General features: G+C 33.7%; 1 protein-coding gene across 1 annotated transcript in view; it reads left to right on the plus strand.

The window, feature by feature from the left end:
- Positions 1–4,191: 4,191 nt before the first annotated feature.
- LOC117339054 (fibronectin type 3 and ankyrin repeat domains 1 protein-like) overlaps positions 4,192–26,902 on the plus strand; it is a 67,611-nt gene continuing 44,900 nt past the window's right edge. Inside the window, exons 1-3 of the mRNA XM_033900420.1 lie at positions 4,192–4,320; positions 7,258–7,389; positions 24,321–24,492. Coding sequence (XP_033756311.1) covers positions 4,308–4,320; positions 7,258–7,389; positions 24,321–24,492 — 317 coding nt within the window. The 5' untranslated portion in view covers positions 4,192–4,307. The remainder of the gene's footprint in view (positions 4,321–7,257; positions 7,390–24,320; positions 24,493–26,902) is intronic.

Genomic DNA, 26,902 nt, shown 5'->3' on the forward strand with positions numbered 1-26,902 from the left:
TACCCAGGAGAGAGTGGTTTAGAGTTTCCTCATATAAATGATCATATAATTTTCAACATGAAAATTAGAATTACCGTAAAAACTCAGTGTAATTTGCACACCAGTGTAATTTGCGCAGGTACTTTTTGGGGCTGAAAATGCTGAAAAAAAACTTCTTTCCGTATATTTGGCGCATGAAAAATGTTGACCAAAAACGATGTCCAGGAGGTCCCGAAAACGATGTATGAAAATGAGACTAACACAGATTAGTACAAAACTTTGCTTGAAATCATTCTAATGAATACTTGATGATTATAATAATATGATTATTTTGTATTTGTAATGAGGAAATAGCAAAATTGCGTCTTGTTTATTTTCTTTAAATCGACCGTAAGAGGAAAAGCTAACTTACGTACGGTAACCACCGTGCACATGGCATTATATATATATGAACATTTATCAGCTCAAACTTGCACACACTTTCAAAGAAAAGTAAAATTAAGTAATCACTTTTGCATATCGCCACAAGTGCCTAATTAATCTAAATATTTAGCCCAATAAAGTTAGTAATTTTGTCATGATTTCTAACTTGCCATGTGAGCAATTAATGCCCTCTGGTCCTCTTGCTTAACTATATTTGGCTCATCTAAATAAAAAAAAACATGTGGTAAGATCCTTTGAGAATTTTCTGAAGTACATGTTAAGATTTAGGGTACTCATGATGTGCCTGCACATGTAGGTATCTACTATGGAGTGCTATGGAGTTTCCTCATACCAATAACCTTGACAGATCTATTTTCAAAGTCACAAGGGTCAAATAATGAAAAACAATAGAGAAAATTCTCAATCTCCAGAAGACTTAATATCTCACCAGTAAATCTCAAGGACAACACGTTGTAAGTTTCTTCATCTAATTAACCTTGACCTATTTTCAATGTCATTCAAGTCAAATAGAGACAATTCTTTGAGAATCTTCTAAACTCTACAATACCAAGACATCTAATATTTTGCCAGCAGGTATCTAGATCAGAGTGCTATAAGGTTGATATTGGTCGTCCAAGTGGATACTCTTGATAAACTCTTAAGGTTATACAGGGGTCACATTTGCTGAAAATTATTACTTACAAAAGTCTAGGGTTATGACATGTGACATGTTATATTCACTAAAAATAAACTGTATCAAATGGGTTCTACATTCATGACCTAAATCAACTTTGAAACTACAGAACAATTGAGCAATATGGGCCCATTAAGCCTCTTATTTATCTATTTTTTATTTTATCTATTTTCATTTTTATTTATTTATTTATTTATTTATTTATTTATTATTGTGATAACCCAATTGGATAGTAATAAAAATCATTTTCTTTTGAATATGTGAAATGTATTCATTTATCCCCCATGCTTTTAATTTCGGAATTAGTTATAAATTTCAAGACGCATGGAATGCCATATATTTTTCAACATATAACATTCACATAAATAATCATAATTGTGTGATATTTAAATTTTCAGATTTTTTTTTTTAAACGTCGCAATGTCGATTAAATCTATAAATTATTATTCCAAGATAGTAAAAAATTCATGGTCAAGGGGAAGTAACCACGTCGTAATATAGTTGCCTCCCCTAGAATAGTATGTGAAGTTTCTCTGGTAATATTGAATACAATCGTTACAGAATTGAGATGCGCATTATTAAGAAGGATTTGCGGGAATTTTAATCAAAATGCGGCATCTTTTCCATACCGACATGAAAAAATCTTTTCAATCTTAAAATTATTGAGACACCTCAATACCGTGATTATTCTTCCCTCTAATGAGCTTACTCACACTTTGCTTTATCTTGATTCATTGATTTTGAAAATAATAAACACTTACTTTATATCAATGTCATCTAGTTAATGATTTGGGATTTTAAAACGTAAATAATCATAAAATATGTGTCCCTAAATAATCATAAAATATGTGTCCCTGATTCTATCTTAATATCATATATATATATATATATTTTTTATTAAAACATCATTTATACTACCGCTGCTCATTCAAGCATGTCCACTTGGCATTCCTATCTTTTTTCGTTATTGTCATATCTGTAAAAAATGTCAGTGAGGTTTTGTTATCAAGAAAAAGACACAGAATAGTAAAGTTACAGTTTCAAAACACTAATGAATTTAAATAAAAAAGGCGTACTCAATGCCTATTCAAGATTAACGAGTGAATAAAACGATTTAGATTAATTAGTTCCAGTAAATTACATATAATTATAAAAACGATATTCTTTATACTCTGAATACTTATTATGTCTTTTTTGTTTTTATTTGTGTGTCACGTTTCTAGATCAACAGTCAAGTTCATTCTTGTGGGATCCCATATATTGTAGTTGGTGGCTACCTCACTGCATGAATAAATCGCGTGTTTTTCGGGCAGTTTGGGAAATCACGAGAGCACATGCCAGTCCGTCATATCAAATTCTAAACCTTATTGAATTCCCGTTATCCCATTCAGAATCCTCAGCCTCGCCATTTTGTAATTTTGCATTCTGATTATTTGATGAATAATACGTTAATCAGAGACCTATATACTATATATAAATTTATCTACCTTCCGAATCCTGTCCGATAGTTTTGGCCTGTATTCATGAAACCGTACTCATGCTTAAAGACACTTTTTTTTGTGTTCAGATTCACATAATTTTGATGATAAATCTGATATATGTATTTAATTAAATTAATGATGTGAATGAATTTCGGAAAGACTTCGTGTTTGATCGTGAGCCCATATAGACGGGCCCAGGTTGTAGGTTAATAGTGGAAAGGGGCAGTAACTCGTGGTACGTTCGGCCATTGATCACGATCAGCCGTCATCCCAATATTGACCTTCTGGAATCGATATCCTGGTTTCTATTAGTTTGTTACATAGTGTATGTATATACAGATATTTATGATTGTTATTAAGTTAATGACCGATAAAAGATGGGACCCTCGGAGGCGGGGCGCAGTGTGGAAGCTATCATTGACCAATCGTTGTCAGGGGCAATATTGTATTGATGATTTTTTTTGCTGTTCTGCTGTTAATTTCCAATTCCAGAAACATCAATATAGACCCAGTCTTAAGGACCTTTTACAATGAGGTCTCTGTCAGACCGAGTATCTTAATTTTCCTTTTTTTTTCTTAATGGAACATACTTCCTTTTCCAATTAGATTTAAAAAAAAAAAGGCATATGTTATATTACAAAATCAGATAAGAACAAGTGATATTTATAGGACTATATGTATGTAAATAATGATGAACTTTGTGCACTCTCATTATATTGTACGTTCTTGTAGAAGACCAGTGACTTAGAATAGCTCTCATTAATATATACCGTACATTCTCGTGGAAGTGGAACAATGGTAACAAATATAGAGGCTTACCACTAACATTTATAGCTAAGGACGTCTGACTCAAACATTTTAATCAGCACACCGATAATTTGGTTCGATTCCTGTTGGGTAGCTCCTGGGAAGGAGTGCTTTCATTGTTCTTTCACAGTGCATTTTTAATCCATTGAAAAAGATATATCAAGATCATCAGTCAATATAGGTCAATATTTTACAAAATTACCAGTAGTGTTTGGTACACATTAAGTTGTGAAGACCAAGTGTATATACCATTTGCGCTTTAATTTTTATAGTTTATACAGCAATGATCAAAGAAGAAGAAGAAGAAGAAGAAGAAGAAGAAATGCAATTTCCCCTCTGAATCCTCTATATATAGCTACGTGATGTGTACACGTGTACAAGTAGACCTACTTGTCAAACCATCTTTTTCCTCAGTTCACGGTTGTTTTTTCCAGTAAAATTCGGTGTGCCATAGATTTAATTTAAACTTTTTACAATTAACTACCCTTCCCTTTATTGAAGTAAGTTACACATTGTGTAAGCAGCCCAATATCCTGTACTTAGGTGAATTTTAAACATTGACGTCATATATTTAACATATTTTATTCAATAACCAAAAAAATCCCTTATCCTTCTGTAGAGACTAACGTCATCGCGGATAACGCCAATACACACCTGTCAATACATGTCGTTTACCTGTAGAAAAACACATGTGCAACAATGCCGCGCTTGATTGATTTGTCTACTGGGGGTCATGACCCGCATCTCGATTTTGATTGGCCATATGCAAATACACGCATATTTTTGTCTTCACCGCTGGAGAGTGGCTAAAGTGGAAGTGGTTCGGGACAGAAACGGAATGTAGCCGGGTTTCTTGAATTATTATTTGAAGAAAAATTGGATAAACATAAGTTTATTTCTAGTGTGAATACATCAAGAAGGAAATGGCAATGTCTAGTAAGTATATGACCGAATATACCGGCAATATTTTAATTCGCGAGTGAGTTAACCGGAACCCAAGCGAGTTGTTTACATGTTGGTAGGAAGTTCATAACATGTGATTTTGCGATGAGCAGAGGACAATCAGTTACGCCTAGCAATAAATCACAAAATTGATCTTTGTTTATTAAGTATTTTGTGAAACCGTATATGCGTGTAACATTGTCTGCTCTTAACACACATGATGTAGTCGTTTAAATTTGGTAACAGTTTCTAGTTTTCTTTACAGTTTTGGGATTGAGATAAAAACTGTAACCATATTCTGCCTAATACGGATTTTAATTTTTCATAATATACTGATTAATTACTGTGTGTCAATGGTAACACCATACATTATTAACAGTATAAAGGGTTTTCAGTTGGTCTGTTGAAACTAAAACTGGCAGTTGAATGAAAAATTTGATATAAATTCTATAAAATATTAATTGAGTGAAACAATGAAATAAATCTATTCTACACAAAAATAAATGCTAATCTAAAATATCATCTCATACTCTGGGATATGATGATATTGTTTCAGTAACTATTAATCACCTGCATGAATCAGAGGGATTTTTTTAATGACTTTAAATTCTATAGGCCTATAGACAGAAAATAAAATCAATTTATTTTTAATATGGACAGTTTGTTTTTAAAATAACTTTTCCTAATCATATTATCATGGTGATGTTAATTACATATACTGTGTAGCGGAACTGGACCGGGTTCGATCCCCGGTCTGGCTGTGCATTTTTCCACTCCTACTACACTTTGTGCCGTGACCAAACCTCAGTTGTTTCAAGTGAGGTGAATACTTGACAAGGGGATACCCGAACCTGGGTTGTGAGTTTTGAAGTCTTTGGGGTCGAAGACTTAAAAAAAAAGGGAGGGAAGAGTGTAGCGGAACTGGACCTGGTCGATCATTGCATGGAGACCAGGTAGCTCAATCGGTAGAGCATCCGGCTAGTGTTCAGAGGTCCTGGGTTCGAACCCCGGTCTGGCTGTGTATTTTCCCACTCCTATTACACATGTGTGACACGGCTGGTGTTTTCAGCTGAACTTAATGGTCGAGCATCCAGCAATTAAGTAGCTGAGAGTTCTATGGTATCGCTTTAGTTAACATTTAAAATAAGTAAACACAAAGGATGAATCGGAAATCACAAAACTATGGGTAATTTAATCTTAAGTATTTGTTCATCCTATACACACCGAAATTTTTTTTCAACACTTACATTTTTCACATATCGGCTGCAAGTATGATATCGCAGTATTGTTGTATGGAAGCCTAGAAATGTCTAACTTTTGCCAATATTGTGGAATAATATCACATTGAATAAGTAAATGCCAAATGTTTCAATGGAAAACCGTAATACACGATATAATGATGATTTAGTCTTAAAAGATATAAACTTTTAATGAAAATATGTTTTTGGTTGTGATTTTTTTATTTTCATTAAGAAAGTTTTATGAAATATTAAAAGAGTAAAAAATAGATCGCTATACATAGAAAATGTTATGGATGATAGTTTCTTGATTTTCTGAAGAGCAATGAGGACATCGAAATTGGTCATTATGCCCCAAAACCGTCACATGGGTATATACAAAGTTATAGAAATACAAGGAATAACACTCAAGGCAACTTTGGTGCTTAAATGTTTCCATACATTTGACCGTGGAAAAAAGTAATTATTTGGGAAGTCATGTGATGACGTCAGGTTTTATCTTGATAATCAACAAGCAGACGACACCCTGACATATGCTGAAGACAGTTTTCAGAGCCTAAATGTTAAGACGTGGGTAAATCAGCACGTGCAGTGCTTTCGTAGGTAATAATTAATTGACTGTTCCTAATATTTATTAAATTGTATGTATTCACCAAACTGTTTGACGTTTCCGATTTTATTTTTGTGTCATTATATTCTCGAAATCCTACTACTCATATACTATACTCATAGTAAAGCTTCGAAAATGCCACCAGGTGGAGTGACTCATGCACAGATATTATAAACATTCCGTACCGCGATACCATAGAACCCGAGATATCATAGGAAGCGAGTATAATTCAAGAAGTCCAGTTCCATACCTAGCAGATATGTATTGAGAAAAACAAAATTCATGATTGAGTTCTGTTACCTGTCTTATTAACTTCAGTTTAAAAATTGTTCATAACTAGAATCCGATCAGGACTGATGATGTGGGTGGTCAGTCAGATATGTTGATGGATTGACCATATTCATTGCACATGTACAACTCTCACTGTTCGTTGATTTGAATTTTTGTGTAGAGTGAACATTTGCAAAATCTCATTTAATGAGAAGAATGTTTTAAAGTATTAGTGTTGACATACTTATCTTTTCCTACTTATGTACAGGATATGTCCACTCATTGACTCCTCTAAGATAAACATCCTCTACCTCGGGGATAAGATAGAAAATGTCAGTAACATCTGAGTATGATAATACACCTCAAAGTCCACAGTATCACAATAGGAATATTATATTTTACCACTATCTGAACCAACTGTAATCATTTTTAATAAGTTCTCGATATAATTTCATAACTTTTCATACATCAAGCCAGGGGGAGGACTTAATTAGCTGCTGATCAAGGGCAAATGGATTTTATTCTTGCAAAAACATTCAAATTGTAATAATATACACCATCCTTAAAACTTCAAACAATTTTTAAATGCTCTTCGAGATATTGAAAGTGCAGAACCAAATGTACTTCATGTACCCATGTTTAAACATGTAAAAAATAAAATAAATTCTCATACTTGGATTTGAGGTAGCATTATAAATGCGGTATCAAAACATTAAATGAAAGAATTGAATTGAATTGAATCTGTACATAAAGTACAACTGATGCCAGATATATATTGTATTGTATTAATTTCTTATAATTCCTTTTTCAAAGGCCAAATGCAAACAGAGTTAGGAGCACCCGTTCAAACAGGATTATCACCATTTATGCAGACAGAGTATCAGCAGCAGAGCAAGCCCTGGGTCCCAAACCAGATACATGATCCAGACAAATCCGAAGATTATTGTAAGTTACAAAGATATTTTATGCCTATTACAAACAAGGCCATAGTCAACATCGTGTAAAACTGTCTGTGATATCCCAAATGTTCTGTCTCTTTTATGTTTTCACACATTTTTTTATCCCTGATACAGGTGATACATTTCATTTTTCAATAAGTTCATCAACACTTAATTAATATATTGAATAGTCTGCAATCTGGTTGCATGAACAATTTTACATTAGGAAATCAGAATAATTTATCTAGCTACATCCAGATTGCATTCACATTGGCAATAGATATAATCCTCGAATCATCCCAACAGTTATATTTACCTGAGGTACATCCAGTGATTATTTTATGATATTTTTGTGTCTATATAATGATATGTTTTAGCCTTAATTTTCCTGTGTGTTTGTTTACTGGATGAAACTGCCATGCTAAAATGTGTGTAATCTGATGCTGTATGCTGAATATTGATGTAACATAGATTGACATGGCACTGAAATGATGTCATACACAGTATATTTTACAACCTGGCATGAATTCAGAATCCTGCAAAGTTAAGACACCACAACTCAAAATGTAAATTCTGTATAAATAGAGATTTGCCTTCAATCCTTCACTTTAGTTTTGCTAACCATGCTTCTGACTTTTTACCTAAAAAATCCATTTTCATCTCATTACTTGTGTTGTACTGTATTGCATTTGGTAGGTATATCATGGTGTAAGAAAAGATAGATCTAGAATATCACCCAGACATTTGTTTGTGTATACCTGACATAGTTAAAACCACTTACAGGTGTATTTTATAATACCTGACAATTTGTATTCTACTGACCTGACTGTAAAACATATCGACCTACATGTTATAGAGTAGCCATGGCTATGAGACATCAATAATTAGAGGTAAAATACTTCCAATATGCTGTAGACTTTTCAGTAATTGTGATTAACAAAGCCGCCATTTACACGGACACATTATCCTTACGGGTAAAGTACATCATTTTAAACTCATTTCTCTTTGTTCAGTCTGACATCTACAATTAAAAAACAAGATTTATGTTTTTATTTACACGGTGGTAGCCTCTGATTTCAATAGAGAGTGATTCTTTAGTTCCTTTTTAGATCTTGTCTTACCTGTAGATGGCCCAGTAATAAGACATGCGATAAAATAGTTTAGAGAGATATCAAACAACATAATCTCTCTGGAGTGTAATTAACTTAATAGTCGTTTTAATTTCTTGAGGTTGATGGAATTTATTGTGATGTTTTCATTTTAGTTTTATACCATGATGATATATAGATGAAGTGATGTTCATGTTGTAAAGTATCTTTGCCTATATGATATAAAAACTCCTTATACATAATTTCATGTGAAACATTCACGGACAAAAGTTTTGTAAGCAGATAATAGCGACAATAGTATAAAATGAATAATGATACAAATTAGAAATAAATCATTTGGTTGTTGCTGGCTTTATTTTGGGGAGCTCATTTCCCCTTCATCAAGTCAACTTGTCTACACAAGGTTCTAACTTCTATAATGTCACTGTTACTGTGATGCCCAATACAAATTATTAAGAAATTATTATTGAGAGAATCTACTTCCCAAAACTCCCTGTCTGATCAGACAGAACAGTGTATTAGTATACATACTGGAATGTAATTCATGCATGCTTATAGATAAAACTTAACTTAGGGTGTTCAAATAAACAGAAGCCATTTTTTGTGTGTATGAAATCTTTTCCCAAAATTAAAAAAAACCCATCTGTGACAAGATGAGATGTTGTTTCCTTATAAAGCTAGATGTCATTAATGACAATGTCTTCTATTATACAGTGTAGATGTAAACTCTCAAATGTAATAACACAGATAATAGCCTGTATTATATACTACCCCATAACACTAATCTGTAAAATATACAAACAGTGATTAAGACGTCTCGGCCATCGGAATAATACAACGGATCTGATCGTACTGGTCGAGGCAGTAATACCTAAGTTTTAGTATACATGTACTAAGTAAGCCATTCTGTTTATATGATTACAGTGAGGAATCTCATCAGATAATCTCTTCCTGGTCTTTAGATTACAGAAATGAATTAAGGCCTTCATGTTTCTAATAATTGTCTGCTAATGGAGAATATAGCAGTTGTACATAAACAACTTAATTCTCATAAAAAATGATGATTACATTTCGGTAGTTTTTGTCTCTAATAGACAGCAAATTTAAAAATGTACAAAGACTGGCTGTTTCAAGATTGCATCAAGGTCCAAGGGTATCAAGGAGGTAAAATTGTACCTATGAAATTGGGTTCATTTCCATATTTAGGTTTTGTGGCCAAACAGATCTTTTTGTGGCCTTGTTATATAGCACTTACTCATACCAAGTAACTCGATCATAAGGATTTGTTGTGACTAAATTCAACTTGTTTATAATTAAAAGTACTGGTTGTTTGTGTTATAATTTAAGTGTAATGACTTTCTACTGGACCTTGGACTGAAATGAAATATTCCACCAATCAGCCTTACAAATAACTATACACTCATGATCACATAACACAGATTAAGTAAAGTCACTTTATAACTACCGTCATTAAACAGGTAGTTGATTATCAACATTTTTTATCTTCCAACATACCTTGAGAATTGCCTGTAATTGAGTAAGCACTGACAGATGAACGTTTGATTGTAGGCAGATGAGCGTCCCTTTGTCCCACTCTTTAGTGAGTGGTAAATTATAATCTCGTCAGTAAAGTGATGATGTAACATTCAGAGATTATATGTTAGTCATTGTGTACTGTAGTTTGTTTATTTATCATGTGAAAGAGGCAGGACTATTTTGATTGTTGATTTGATTTGGTGGAAACAGAATATTAATTTTATTCTTCTGATTGTTCGTTAAGTTTTCCACCGAAGACATCACTTTATTACAACTTTCCTCTGAACATTCATAAAATTTTCCACTAAAGACATCACTTTATTACAATTTTCCTCTGAACATTCATAAAATTTTCCACTAAAGACATCACTTTATTACAATTTTCCTCTGAACATTCATAAAATTTTCCACTAAAGACCTCACTTTATTGTACAATTTTCCTCAGAACATTCATAAAATTTTTCACTGAAGACATTGTTGTGTTACAATATTCTTCTGAACATTCATCAAAGTTTGAATTGAAGGCACAACACTACATTGTGAAGACATCACTAGAATTTCTGAAATATCATATATGCGAGAAAAATATTAATACTGTAATAACTTATCTACATGTACTTGTAATGAGTCATTAGTCACATGTATGGTTAAATTGATTTCTACACGTTGTTCATGTTAGAAGTCTGGTAATTATATATAAATTGTTTATGATTCAACATTGATAAACAAATGATTATCAAAGGAAGACAATTTTTACTTGAATTGTGCTCTGCCAGACCATGATGTACATCACCAAATGGCCTAGATAAGAAGTATCTACAACCAATATATAATACCGTATATAATTGAATGTATCATCTCATTTATATTCACTTTTAAATGACAAGTTTGTAAATCAAACAAATAATCTTGATACATGATTGATGGCCGAAAAAAGAGTATTGGTAAACTGTAGTATGTCCTGGGTTATATTAAAGAGACATCAAAACACAATTTGATATATTTAATGTTCAATAAGATTGAGATCTTCCCAAGTCAAATTATTTTCAAGTCCAAACATATTCTAGAAATGATTGCCAGTGTGTAAATCTGTCAACAAATCGTCAGCTATTAAAGAAAGATTATCCAGAGGAATATATCACACATCATGATTACAAGTTTATTGTATGACTTTCAAAATACTCCATTTTGTGATTTTGGTATAAAATACAAGTAATTCTATCTGGAATTCTTTAATCAACAGTTTTATGCTAACAAAATTATTTTAAATATTGAAAAGATGGCCTTTCATCCATCAGAACGAAATACAGTAATGGTTTCAGTGAGGTAGCACTATAAATCAGCCTATCACAAGGAGACATAACACAAACATACCGCAGCCTCTCAAAACACGAATACGCACTCACCACACGCATGCATATCGCATGTACGGGAGGCCGTCCTTAAATGACCTTGGCTGTTAATAGGACGTTAAACAAATAAAACCAAACCAAACCAAAAGTAATGTTTTCTATCAGAAAAAGTTAGAAAAGAGACCAGAAAAGTTATCAATAAGTTTATTTTTGAAGTATTGAAGGTTTGGTCTGTTAGTGTTGGGCATACAGTGCTGTATATATTGATTAGAGATCTTTGTTTGAGGTGTAGTCAGACTGGAGAGAGAGAGAGATGGAACCTCAGGCCTAGAGACAAGCCAGGGACTGATGATTTGTTAAAGTTTATATTTGGAGGCAGAACATTGATTTTGTATTGTGTAAACTATTTACTGGTTTGGAGAGTCATGAAAAAAGTATTTTTGGCCAATGTAAATAGATTTATTGTTGCTTTATAAGGTCTATACAACATATTTGTATAGTCCTGTCTTTGATCTTGTGTTTTGTGCAACACCTATAAATATTAATTAGCTTACATAGACTTAATTCACAGCAGAGAGCAAATAGACATGCCGGTGAAATGTAGATTTAATTAATAAGGAGTACAAATATTGGAGCATTTAGCCACATAATCACTATAGATGGCACTTATTTTACCTCAAATTTACATGAAATGTCAGACAGATTTTTATTGATGTACAATGAAAAGTATATGTACTGTATGAGTCTCGAATAACACCCTGAATTAATATCAAATAGGGAGCACCTGTCAATCAATCAGATATTGTACATGTACCTTGATAATAACCCTTTTACTCATTTGTTGATACAGATTACCTCAGAACTTTCCATAAGAATCATATTAAATTATATATATAATACTGCCATATATGTTTCATCCCATATATATATCACCACTTTGGAAACAGAAAATTACCCACTAGCCCTTAAATTGTAACTTACAGAACTAAGACATATTCTGAAAAATGATAACAATAGAAATATAGAATTTTACATTCAGTGATTGTGTTAATTTCCAGGAACCTCTATGAGAACAGGACATGTAGGTACCCTTGTCCTACATTTATAAAATTGTAGGAGTATCTTTATGAGATTTAAGCAACCTAGCTTGTCTCTCATTTACGAACTTCCAGAGGTCCTTTCTGAGAAGAACACCCTATATATATATAGTCTCTCTTCATAAACTTCTGGATACCTGTATCAGATTTCAGCACCTTGTCTCTCATATATAAAATTCCGTGGGGTACCTTTATGAGATTTCAGTAATTTTTGTCTCTCATTTATAAAATCTTGGGGGTACGCTTTATGAAATTTCAGCACCACATATTTTCCCTGATCACGGCTGATATTATTTATACCCGGTAATTAAGCATCGGTCACACCAAGATTTAATAAAATTTCGATAATGTTTTCTATTCATTAAGTTATGTTGAACATCAAATACCTGGTACACATATTTACAGATATTGAAGATAATTAACCTGTAAAGAACTTTCTCCATTGAAAATATCATAATGATTCTTAAGGATACTGTCAGTTTATCAATAACAGAGTGCTTGACATAACAGGATGTCAATGACTGTCAAACCCTGGTATAACTAGAGACCACGAATAAGTAAAAGGAATTTAAATAGCCTTTATAGTGTAATTCCTTCTTACCAGGAAACCATAAAATTACTCCTCACACCTAACGTCTGTAGGGGGTCCATTTCTCAGTGTTTAAAATGGCTGGTCATGTTTCGACCTGATCAGGGAGATGTTTTTCCATGAATAAATGTTTATATCCACTTAGATTTCATTATCGTTATTTTTGGTAACAGGATATTGGAGTTGGTAATTTAAAGACAGCTTGTTTTGGTATTTATAGAGTAACTGGAGATTGTTAAAGTATATTTATAGGTACAGGGAAACATGTCATGTCCTTATATGGTGATTATAGGCCAAGTTATAATAATTCATTGTTGCTTGGTGTTCTTTAGTTTTTCTACTTTTTAGTTTGTTGCTTAATACTCATGAATATTATGTTTGAAAATTAATTATATATATATATAAGTAAGAATTCATGATTAGCTGCAGATCCATTGGTTTTGAAAAAATACAAAGTGGAAAAATCAGCATTGAGATGGGGAACCTTTTTATGAAGATAATGAATATTGGAGACAGAGAAGGGGTGGAATACAGTGACAATAAAATTGATAAGGGTTGGGGGTTGTAATGTGGGTTTAATTGATAAGGGTTGCGGGTTGTAATGCAGGTTTAATTGATAAGGGTTGCGGGTTATAATGCAGGTTTAATTGATAAGGGTTGCGGGTTATAATGCAGGTTTAATTGATAAGGGTTGCGGGTTATAATGCAGGTTTAATTGATAAGGGTCGCGGGTTGTAATGCAGGTTTAATTGATAAAGGGTCGCGGGTTATAATGCAGGTTTAATTGATAAGGTCGCGGGTTGTAATGCAGGTTCAATTGATAAGGGTTGCGGGTTATAATGCAGGTTTAATTGATAAGGGTTGCGGGTTTTGTTTCGGGTTTAATTGATAAGGGTTGTGGATTTTGTTTCGGGTTTAATTGATAAGGGTTGTGATGTGGGTTTAATTAATTGATAAGGGTTGTGGGTTGAAATGTAGGTTTTGATAAGGGTTGTGGGTTGTAATGTAGGTTAATTGATAAGGGTTGTGGGTTGTAATGTAGGTTTAATTGATAAGGGTTGTGGGTTGAAATGCAGGTTTAATTGATAAAGGTTGTGGGTTGTGATGTGGGTTTAATTGATAAGGGCTGCGGGTTGTAATGCAGGTTTAATTGATAAGGGTTGTGGGTTATAATGTAGGTTTAATTGATAAGGGCTGCGGGTTGTAATGCAGGTTTAATTGATCAAGGTTGCGGGTTGTTGTTGTTTGGCTAGTTTGTTTGTCAAGTGGTATCAAAATGAAGAAGTGTAATTTTCTGCTTTCACAATATGACATGATGTATGTCAGTATTTTAATGTTCATGACTCTTTCCTGGTAATTTGTACGCCATCTCCAAACTGACCCGAGCCCCAATATCACACATGCTGACTGGTTCCACTGTTATGGTAAATACCTGGTTACTATAGACTAATACTTCCTTATTCATCACAGAGCAATACAATTTTACTACAGCGAGTGAAAATTCAATTTTGAATTGATTTAAATACTTAAGACTGAAAATTGCTGTGGGTTTTATTTTAATATTCATGGTTTTATGATTTGACAGTAGATATTGTATTGGATATTACTTATGCATGTACATCTACTTAAAATAGTTATATGATGTCGATGTATGACTTGTTTTACAGGGACAACATTCTCTTTTCCAAAGGTTCTCCAAACTAAATGCACATAAAGCCGTAATTCTGAATCTTTTATCTGTTTGAACATTTCAATAAGAAATAAGACATTTTAAAACTGCTCAAGAATAGACATATTGATAAGTTCAGATGAAATGCAAATGGAGAGAAACTAAAAAGAATGAGTCTATAATGGAAATAACTCAAAGGAGAGATGTGTAAGGTAGCATAAGACCTTAAACCTTCAGATATTTAACATGTACCTGCCCATAGTAAAAACTACTGTTAAATTTAAACAATTCTAGGAGTTCTATAAACATCCAGTTTGTGGGACATATATCTTATACATTTGTATACGGGAGGTGGGAGGTCCAACTTATAATATCCAGGTTATATTTTTCTCTGGATAACAGAATATCATAATAAGTGGGATACACTATATATATATATACAAGATCTGACATTTAATTATTGGGTACAGTATTAAGAAATAAAAATATTATCTTTATAAACATGGAGCTTCCCAAAGAATTTTCTAATGTGGTATATCCCTGGCAGTGAAACACATATCAATATAAAAATGGCATTAAACAGTCAGTGTTTTCCAATACCTACTTATACTTCTCAGTGCCTAGCTGCAGTCCAACAGAGGTACTCTATCAATATTATCCTTGCCAGCGATGACGGCCTAGCTAATTGATATATTGATCAGGGCCAATAATGATTGGCTTTGTCAGTTGGTCTACACATCACAGGGTCCATTTGTTTTTCTGATCAATATGAATGTCTATTAAAACGTTTCCATAATCCCACTGATCATTATAATGGCAAGCTAAGAACTACCAACATGAGGAAAAATTTAGTTGATATACACAGTTTTATAAAACATTTGTAAGGAACCTTATAATTGTTTACTGTATAAAATAACTATCAGACACACGTTGATGAGTTTTCAGACACGCTGTCTAATTCAACCAAAAGCCTCGCAGATTGTATATGATATTTATTCAAGAGAAAGTCCATGCACGGGACAAAAACAGAATGTCTGACATAAAGTCTTAAAGTGTGAGCTTTAATGCTGGTACATTTGTTGATAATTCGATAGAAAGCGATAGAATGAATCAATGATAGTACCAGTTTTTGCTTACTTTGTGCTGATTGAATGCTCAATTAATTTCACTTGTTATAAAGTTACTGAATATGACATGGCATTATCCGTCTGTCTGTCCATGTGGCGTAAATTTGTACCTATCCAGAGATCACCTCCTTTATCTTTTTTCAATTGATGAAATAAGATTTTTTGTTGGAGTTTGAAGTTTAGGAGAGAGATACCTTTAATGCACAATTATTCATTTATTGAGGAAAAAATGGAAAAAGTCCAACGACAAATTGTATAATGATGTATAGAAATGGTAATGTTGAGAATTACTTTACGATTTGGTTGATCAGTGTCAACATTTCTGATACCGGCAATTTTTCGGCTCATATCCACCTATATGTTATATGGTAATAAAGATTACGGAGTGCACCATGCATTCTTACCTAAGAAATAAATGTCACAGGCCACCTCACCTGTAGGTCAACGGCAACCCATACACAGGGCATGTTTACTGTTTGTTTATGGTAAAGTTCTTCAAACTTTGATATAAAATTCTGTACAAATGTTTGGTAATTTATAGGGTATCCAAGCTTTCGCCATTTATTGGTACTCTGTAATATACTGCATCTATCTGCAAATATTAGCCTCATTCGTCATTACTAGATCTATAAGCCTCCTATTTCATTTTTACATAATCATCATTTTTGAAATAGTAATTAAAATTGTTTCACCAATAAACTCTTCCCAAACATTACTATTCAACTTTACATTATGGAAGGGACTTACTTGAGGATAAATATGGTATCAATATTTTTCTGGATCGTTAATTGCTTATATTCAATATCATGATCATTTTATGGATGAAAGCATGATATAAAACAGGAATGTTACATTAACATTTAAATAGAATATTAACAAGGAAAGGGATTTTAAGCTTATAGATGAGATATTCACAGATTTAAGTAGATAAATGAAGCCCAGGTGTTTCTTCTCGAAAAAATGTAGAAAGACGTTATCAGAAGTACTAACAAAATAATGCTATCAAAACTTTTGCATTTCTATCACCTTGAATGCCTCCGTTCCATAGCTAATTCTTTAGGATGATATCACTGTATAGACCAAATGTCAATGTTTGTACATGGAATCAGTTATACAATGCCAACATTTTTGTGTATGATATATTTCTGGTACCATATATCTCTTGGGGACTTTGTGCCATTGGGAAATGTTTCTGTCTGATTGGTTGTAAATACAGAGCTTTCTCAGGGTTACCTTTGCATTTTCCCAGAGGAGGGATCAAGGTCATTTTTAGAATTGTGGTCTTATAAATCTGTTTAAAGGCATAGAATTTTAATTCACAAACTAGACATCCCCTTCATTAAATTTTGTATATAAGTTTACCTGTGCTGACGTAAAGCATTAAGGTGAACACAATAGCTGAAATAAACTGTTTACAAACACTGTAAATTTGATATACTCTAAGATTCTGTGTTAACAGGTGCCGGAATCTTCAGTATTGTCAGGCTTGAATGGTCCAATAGGATTCCTCCGATATATTGTTTACATGTCAAGAGGGGTTGCATGAGAAAATTGTAATATCGGAACTAGAAGGATTGAACCTTGTGGGAATATGTGGGATTGATAAGCATTTTCAACTCTGATATGACCATTACTTGTTGACCTTTACGTTTTGGGACAGTTGTTCAAAGCATAGAAAGCTTCACAAAAACTCCAACAAACTTTTCATCTACACTTACATTTAAAAAGATTCAAATTTCAAACATGTTTTATGTGTCCAGATCTGGAATTATCAGATGAAATACAGTAATATTTATAAATTTTCAAATATTTTCTAAAAAGTCAGATTTTGTATTAATGATTTTGACATTTGGTAAGCTGATCATTCTGAATTTAAACGACCATGCCCATGGACAATACATTTTTGTAATGTGATTGAGTACTGGCCATGGGGTCATGATCAGGGACTGTTCAGCATATGTGTGGTCAATGTTTCCACTCTTGAAATTACATACTTCACTCATTTCTGTCTACAACATCTTCTTTATAGTAATATTTAATGGCTGTATCTGATATCGGAGCTCTGGGATGATTTCCCATTTAATGATCACATAGAAATATGTATGTCTGAATGACAAAGAAGTTGGACATAAAAAACAATTATCAGAAGAATTATTGAGACAAAATGACCAGTGCTCATAATCCCAAATGCCTTATAGAATTGAATGTTGTGGTCATGTGTCTATTGTACATTTGTAGGTATTTTTATGAATTCTGTTTTGATATTAACAACATGTATATGTATACAAACAATACACAACACCATCATCAACACACACCTGATACTTTCGATTGAAAATCAAATCAGTCAGATGCATTTTCCTTTCTGCTAAGAATATTTCAAACAACATAATAATAATTGAGTTTTTTCCTGATAATTATGAAGTTGAGATAATAACAATAATCTGTGTCTATGTAACAGTGCATTCATTATTCGAACATCTACACATTACCGCTGAAATATTCACATCAATGATCAATATTTTTTACACTAATGACAGAATTTATACACCTCTAGCATGCTATTGGTCCAAAAACGTTACGACAGCAATATAGGCAAAATGTCAGATGGAAGATAATGTTGATAAATTAAATATTATTTTTTAAATAATAATACCAGTCACCTCAATAGCCCATATTTACAATTGTATGTACATACTGTATTTATCCACTGATCAAAACCCCTGCCCACAGATAAGCCCCCTTCTTCATTTTTGTAGGAGCATCAATTTTAAGATATAGTAATCTATTATTTAGTGAGCCCTCAAAAAACGTAAATGTTAGGCTCACATATATTGGCCTTCAAAAAACTTACCCGGTAATTGCTAAGCCTCATTCCATGAAACTTGAGGATGGAAATTGAATGAGGATATAAATATGGTACTAAACTTTTACACCAGTGGAGGGGGGCTTATTTGAGGATAAGTATGGTACTAAACTTTTAAACTAGGGGAAGGGGCTTATTTGAGGATAAGTATGGTACTAAACTTTTAAACTAGGGGAAGGGGCTTATTTGAGGAAAAGTATGGTACTAAACTTTTAAACTTAAGGGGAAGGAGCTTATTTGAGGATAAGTACGGCAATAAACTTTTAAACTAGGGGAAGGAGCTTATTTGAGGAAAAGTATGGTACTAAACTTTTAAACTAGGGGAAGGAGATTGTATGAGGTAAATATGGTACTGAACTTTTACACTAGGGGAGGGGACTTATGTCAGTATAAGTACGGTACTGAACTTTAACATTAGGGGAGGGGACTTATTTGAGTATATATTAAGTACAGTACTGAACTTTTACACCAAGGGAGGGGACTTATTTGAGTATAAGTATGGTACTAAACTTTAACATTAGGGGAGGGGACTTATTTCAGTATATGTACGGTACTGAACTCTTTTACACTAGGGGAGGGGACTTATTTGAGAATAACTGCGGTATAAAGATTAAGTAAAATGTTTATTGCTATATGGAACTGAAAAATTAGGGTCACTGGCCTAGCTTATTGTACAAATCAATGAGAAAATCAGGTTTATTTTCAGCTTCACCTGACTGTTAATGAAATAATCAATTGCTAGGCTATATTTTGACTGAAGTTAATTGACCTTATGACCATATATGTAACTTTTATCTTAAAGCATAGAAATTTTCTTAGGTACTTAATTATCATGGGTCATTGAGTTATTAGGCCACACTAAAGACATTGTGTTGTGATGAGGACAGCAGATTAAAGGTTCTGATGTTGTTATGGTGGTGTTATCTAGTTCTGTAGGCCTATCTAAGGATCCGGGGCTTCCCCAAAAGACGACACTATAGCTACAGAGGGATAGGCCCATAGAAGGGATAAGGCTAGCAGTAGTATAAAGTAGGAAACCTGGCCCTGAAGTTTCATCATTTATCAATAATCATTCAGTCTTTCCATGGGAAAAGGAAAATGTCTTTATCAGGGAAATTTTCATAAGTTTTGAAATGGTTTCCTGGGAACTAACAATAAAGCAACTTTGGATAAGACTTCACCAGGTCCTTGCCTGTTATTCACATTTTAATTAATAATTCGTTCGGATAAGTTAGTCACATTGATCAAATGGGTAACTTCTTCATTCAGTGTCTGTACTGTGGTCAGAAAAACAGTAAAGATTCAAACTTAAAATTGATTAAACAAGGAAAACATATAAACAAAATACAGATTAGCAATATAACATGGCATGATTGTCTCCGTAGAGGAAAAACAATAGCATCCAAGTCAGATGATTCCCTGGTCACATATAGAAATTAATTTTGTTTTTTTCTTCTAAATTTTCATAATGATTAATGTGATGAACAGAATCTTTAATCTGATTAAACTTGTGGCATATAAGATCATTGAACTCCTTTACTGAATTCCATTTGGCATAATTACTTAAAGGAAAGATCAATTAAGCATTATATTATAATCACGCTACCAACATCATACAATAAATGAGGTGCTGTGAAGGCCCTTTAGGCCTCTTGTTTACATACATTGGTCTGTGGCATTTGATTACAACAGCTGTGAAAACACTGACAGCAATACAGGTCATCACAATTATACTATATACATACCAAACAAACAAGTTGGAAAGTGTAATGTATTTATGTAACGGACGCCATGACTCAAACACAATGATCTGAAAACGATGCAGGTTTTTATAACAATAGAGCCAGTATGTGTCCAGTATTGAACCGTTTCTAATGGTCTGCAGGGGGCATGGAGTGTAAAACAAATGAAACATTGTTATAAATGTTTGTTAATGGATTTATCAGCTGAAAATTATTCAAACAATTTTAATTTTAAATTGAGGAGTGTAATTGAAAGATGTTTTTTTATTATACATTGATATCTACCTACGTCATAGCTGCATTGAACGATAGTCTATACACCTGATGAGCTATTTCAGATTGAATTGTTAAAACCAGCCAGCCTGTTTACAGTGTCCATAAGTAATATTTCCGAAATAAATGAATGGAAAATCGAAACTGAAATAACATACTCGAGTAATAACAAACATTTTGGTGTATGTTATTGATTTTTTTTCAGAAAAGAAACTGTGGTCAAAGTTTGTCAATAAAACACATGAATTGATCCGCAAAGTAACGCTTTTGTACATGGAATAAAAGGAACGACACACTCCTATATATCACTTTATTTCTGTTTGAATTATACCTGTGAGGGTTTTCACTTAGATAAGCGTTAAATGTTACTGACTGGGCCTAAGTTTAAAGTATTCTAAATGAAATTCAGCATGGAATATGGTGTTTAATCTTGACATCTTTGATGTTTTTAAAATTAATTTTTATTTTATCAATTTCATTCTGCTGATATATATATCGAGCAGAGCTGATATAAAAATTATATTCAATTAATTTAATTATGATTTTTAATCAGGCTCTGCTCAGCAGAATTGAATCCTTACATGAAGATCTTCTTTGCATCATAATTTATGTTTAAAATGATAAGTTGTGGAGAATTCATGTCTTCAAGTTTTGTATGTGAATTGATCTAGGGGAGGGGGGATTCCTTTTCCAAAGTGACAGTTTTTGATGACAACATATATTGCACCTGTTGACCCCTCCCTCCAAACACTTATAAAAATAATGAACAATAAAAATGCCTGCAGCCCTCAAACACCATCTATTTGGCAATGAACCTAGTAAACTATCCCTTCCCTCCAAACACCTCATTCATTTGGGCAAACAACCCAGAAAAAATACTCTCTCCTTCCAAACACCTCTGTCAGGGGGCTATAAACCCAGCAAAAAATACCCCTCCCTCCAAACACCTCTGTTATGGGGCAATAAACCCAGCAAAAAATACCCCCTCCCTCAAAACACTGATCTGTCAATGGGGCAATAAACCCAGCAAAAAATACCCCCTCCCTCCAAACACCTCTGTCAATGGGCAATAAAACCAGCAAAAAATACCCCCTCCCTCCAAACATTGATCTGTCAAGGGGCAAAAACCCAGCAAAAAGAAACCCCTCCCTCCAAACACCTCTGTCAATGGGCAATAAACCCAGCAAAAAATACCCCCTCCCTCCAAACACTGATCTGTCAATGGGGCAATAAACCCAGCAAAAAATACCCCCTCCCTCCAAACATTGATCTGTCAATGGGGCAATAAACCCAGCAAAAAATACCCCCTCCCCCAAAACACTGATCTGTCAAGGGGCTATAAACCCAGCAAAAAATACCCCCTCCCTCCAAACACTGATCTGTCAATGGGGCAATAAACCCAGCAAAAAATACCCCCTCCCTCCAAACACTGATCTGTCAAGGGGCTATAAACCCAGCAAAAAATACCCCCTCCCTCCAAACACTGATCTGTCAATGGGGCAATAAACCCAGCAAAAAATACCCCCTCCCTCCAAACACCTATGTTAATGGGGCTATAAACCCAGCAAAAAATACCCCCTCCCTCCAAACACCTATGTTAATGGGGCTATAAACAAAACAAACAAACAATGATGTACCTTCAACTTGATGTTGGATTTCAGCATATATTTTAGCCTCTACAGAAGATTTTGACGCTGGAGCTATATAGTCTTGTGGGAAATATTCCTGTTGAATCCAGGTCCAGGTTTGGATGGTGTCTCTTGTTTAAAGTCATGTTTACCGCTGTAATGTATTGCTTCCTATTTAAATTGAATTATTTCATGGACAAATGGTTTTCATTTCCAATGAATTGTTTCCTTTTATGGTGTTTGTGACGGTGGACAATTGTTGGACGTCATCACTATATTGAATTTGTATTCAATTCTGGACAAGTACTAGTTGGTACAGATAAACATTACAGCCATTATAAAATGTACTCATTGTTACTTGTGTCAATTTAAATTCTGGGATCACAACTTATAGACTATACACAGAGGTGATCTTCATAAATCGTAGGATAAATAACATTTCTGCCCAGTCATTGCCAGTTTCAGATTTTATAAGTTTTAATCCCATGGCTACATTTTTCTATCTTTATGTTTATCCCCTTGGGTTTAAATGTTAGAAGATGAGACTGACCTTGGTCCGGTATAGAACATGGATTGTAAATTATATTTCCTGTAAACGAAATAAGGTGAGATCAAAGCCAAGAAAAGGATAGTCAGAGATTTAAAACCACCGTCATGGTGACGCTCAGGGATTGCTCAGGGTACAAGTGCCATGTTAGGGACCCTGGAAATGGACCATACTCAGAAAACCTAGTGTGAGCTTATCTTTAAAAGGGGTCACAATTTATTGAACCATGCAAATATATAACAACGTATTTTCCTACATGGTGGAATAAAAAAAAATTCCCATGTTTATCAATCATTTATCAAAAGAATAGGAACAAAAAAGGAAAAAAATAACCCTTGTGTTATTGGAAAGGTACCATGCTCAGGTACGTACCATCAGTTTTCTATTCCAAAGGATCATTTGGAAAAAAGGCCAATGCTCATGGGCAAATTTTGTCTCTTGTGTCAGTAATAGTTCAAACTGTGGTTAATTGACCTTAAGTCCCAGTTCTTAAGCATGTGGTGTTGTAAGGGGTATACCTGTACCATACTAATTTAAATAGACAGTCATTCAGGGTTCCAATTTCTCTCTTCAGTGATTGGTGTGACACCATCACCCTAACACGTTTGTATATTGACCTTTCTATCATCATTCCTTGGTAGGTGTAAGGGGTTATTGGTGAGATCACAGAGAATAACTTTTTCGATCATGTTCTCCAAATCTGACAGTTGACTTAACATCTAGATTAATTGATACTTGATCTTCACAAGTTGAAATATAACATAATCATGTCTAAAACGTTTAAAGAAAATTTAGCCAAGGACTTTAAACCTTTGTTTGCTTTACTTTGAATTTCTGTGTCAGTGATAGCTTGATTAGCCATGGTTTGTTTACTTTGTAAGATTTGATACCTGTTGATACTGTGAAGTCAGTCATTCTATAATTTTAACTACAACAACAAGGCACTACCAATATAGCCTGGGGTTGTCTCCCCTTTGCTAACTTATAATTGTCATAGTTAAAATCTTGGTGAAGCTGTTGTTTTCTATACAAAGCTTGGTGAATTTGAAGTTTTTGTTTTCTGTAAAGATCTTGATCAAGTTGTTGCTAAAAGGACACATCTTGGTGCAATTGTTGTTGTTGTTGTTTTCTGTACAAATCATGGTGAACTCAAAGTATTTTTCTGTACAAATAGTTGTGCAGTTGTTGTTGTTTTCTGTACAAATCATGGTGCAGCAGTTGTTGTTTTCTGTACAAAGCATGGTGAACTCAAAGTTATTTTCTGTACAAACCTTAGTGCAGTTGTTGCATGTTGCTGTAAAAATCTTGTTGAAGTTGTAGTTTTAGAGTACAAATCTTGATGAAAATAACTGCCCATCAGAACTTTGCATAACAATTTTGACAAGATGCCCTCTTCATTACAGCATTACCCAAACCTCCACCTCCTATCGTTGGCAAGGTGACCCACCAGTCTATAGAGATGTATTGGGACGAGGCACTCCTTCATGCTTACAGTGTTGGTAACAAAGCCGACGGCAAGATCAAGTGCTTCTTGCAGGAAAAAGATCGTGGGGGACAATGGTGTGGAGCCTACACGTAAGTCTTAATGATTTGTCTTCATTGTTAGGCCAAGTAAGCAATATATTTGGCAGGGAATGATAACTTATTTTATGATTTGTCTTCATTGTTAGGCTAAGTAAACAATATATTTGGCAGGGAATGATAACTTATTTTATGATTTGTAGATTTGATAGGGAATGATAACTTATTTTATGATTCGTCTTCATTGTTAGGCCAAGTAAACAATATATTTGGCAGGGAATGATAACTTATTTTATGATTTGTCTTCATTGTTAGGCCAAGTAAACAATATATTTGGCAGGGAATGATAACTTATTTTATGATTTGTCTTCATTGTTAGGCCAAGTAAACAATAGATTTGGTAGGGAATGATAACTTATAGTTAGATTATAGATTTTAAAACTGTAATCAGTGAGTTTAAAATTCAACATTTAGAACACCTTGATCACTTTTTGAAGTGGAAAAATGAAAATATGAGAAAACAGGTGTGTGGTCCTATTAATAACTGCATATTGACTCGAAATCGATAAGCTACCTTCAATAAAATATACTATTTCCTTCTTGAATTTTGATGTTTTGGAAGTGACACTTCCAGAAAGTCAACAACAGAATTTGTAGATTCTACAGGACAAAGAGCTCATTTGGTAGACTGTCTAGAATCTGGATGTAGAGAACAAGCATTTGCTAGTCTGTCTTGAATCTGCATCAGAAAGCTCATTTGATAGTCTACCAAATTCTAGGACAGTCTACCAAATGAAGACTATAGATATCCTATAGTCTTAATTTGGTAGACTGTCCTATAGTCTTCATTTGGTAGACTATCCTAGAGTCTGGATGCAGAAAGCTTGTTTGGTAGACTAGAATCTGGATGCAGAAAGCTTGTTTGGTAGACTAGAATCTGGATCGGAAAGCTCATTTGGTAGACTATCCTAGAGTCTGGATGCAGAAAGCTTGTTTGGTAGACTAGAATCTGGATGCAGAAAGCTAATGTTTGGTAGACTAGAATCTGGATCGGAAAGCTCATTTGGTAGACTGTCTAGAGTTTGGATGGAGAGAGCTCATTTGGTAGACTGTCTAAGGGTTGAGGGAAAGATTTGGCAAATTGTCAAGGAACTGTTTGTCATAATGGTCTAGGGAACAGAGAGCTCAGTAATTAGCAGATTGTCTGTCTGGAAGACTACATAATTGACAGTTGAAGGAGTATTCGTCTGGAGTTTTAAGAGTATCACAGGTTAACATATCAGTCTGGCCAGTGCTGCAAATGGGTTTTAATCAACTACACATTAACTTATACAGTATCAGATATCACAACACCCCATTACTGAACCATCCTAATTTTAAGTAATAAGTATATATCTCTGGACTTTTTATTCCTTCTTAACTAAGTCATGACTTCTGAGATATATTTTTCAAGTGTATTGACAATGTTGGACTGTTTTCAAATGCAAATATTTGACTTACAATGATCAATAGGAACACAGACCTGATAAATTGCTTTATCAATATATTCAATTTGCTTTTGAAATTGCACATGTATATATATTTGCATTTTAGACCATGTCGTTGTTCATGTATCACTTTGGACCTTAGAAGATGTAATACAAATAGTACCAAAGTTTTCAATACTGTGAATACACCTTTTGCTATGTAAATAGTAGTGTTTATCAGGGGTATTGCCCCACTGCGTAATTACATGACTGTTTATTGACATGGTTGATTGAGAATAGTGTTTTGATAAGGTCTCAAGTGTCCAAAGAAATTTCCCTTTCTATGGTACCACACTGATTTTTCTGCAGCCTATGGACTTAAATATTGACACAGGGCGATCACTGAAAACGTTCCAGAGATTACATTGACGACCACAAATGTTTACTACATTATGTTATGGTGGCCTCTAGTCTAGAGAGTTGTGTAATAGATTATATACTAAAGTAGATAAGTTGAATAGTATCAAAATAAATAGATGTATGTTGCATAATGTTGACCCTTTTAAATGTAAACACCTCTAATCTGAAATTATACCTATGGTTGTGTTACTAAATATAGATGTCTTAATCTGAAGTTATACCTATGGTTGTGATACTAAATATAAATGTCCTAATCTGAAGTTTACCTATGGGGCTGTAGATCTGGAAAAAAGTCTGTTGGAAATATTCTTCAACCTTAATCTACAGGTAGAATATAGATTGTTGTAAAAATCATCGATCCATACACTCTCTATGACAATAGAATTTGACGGTAGGAGTATTTACCAATGATTTAAGATGTTACTTCGTATGACATAATTTTTGTGGATAGATATTGTATCTGAAATAACAACAAAGAGTCGCAAACCATGGCATTATCCCCTACTCCCAGCTGGGTATGAAAACCCAAATATGATATACATGATTCATCAACCTTATAGTAATTAAGAGTTTATATC

The sequence above is a fragment of the Pecten maximus genome, chromosome 12 (genome assembly GCF_902652985.1).
Source record: "Pecten maximus chromosome 12, xPecMax1.1, whole genome shotgun sequence".
Classification (NCBI taxonomy): domain Eukaryota; kingdom Metazoa; phylum Mollusca; class Bivalvia; order Pectinida; family Pectinidae; genus Pecten; species Pecten maximus.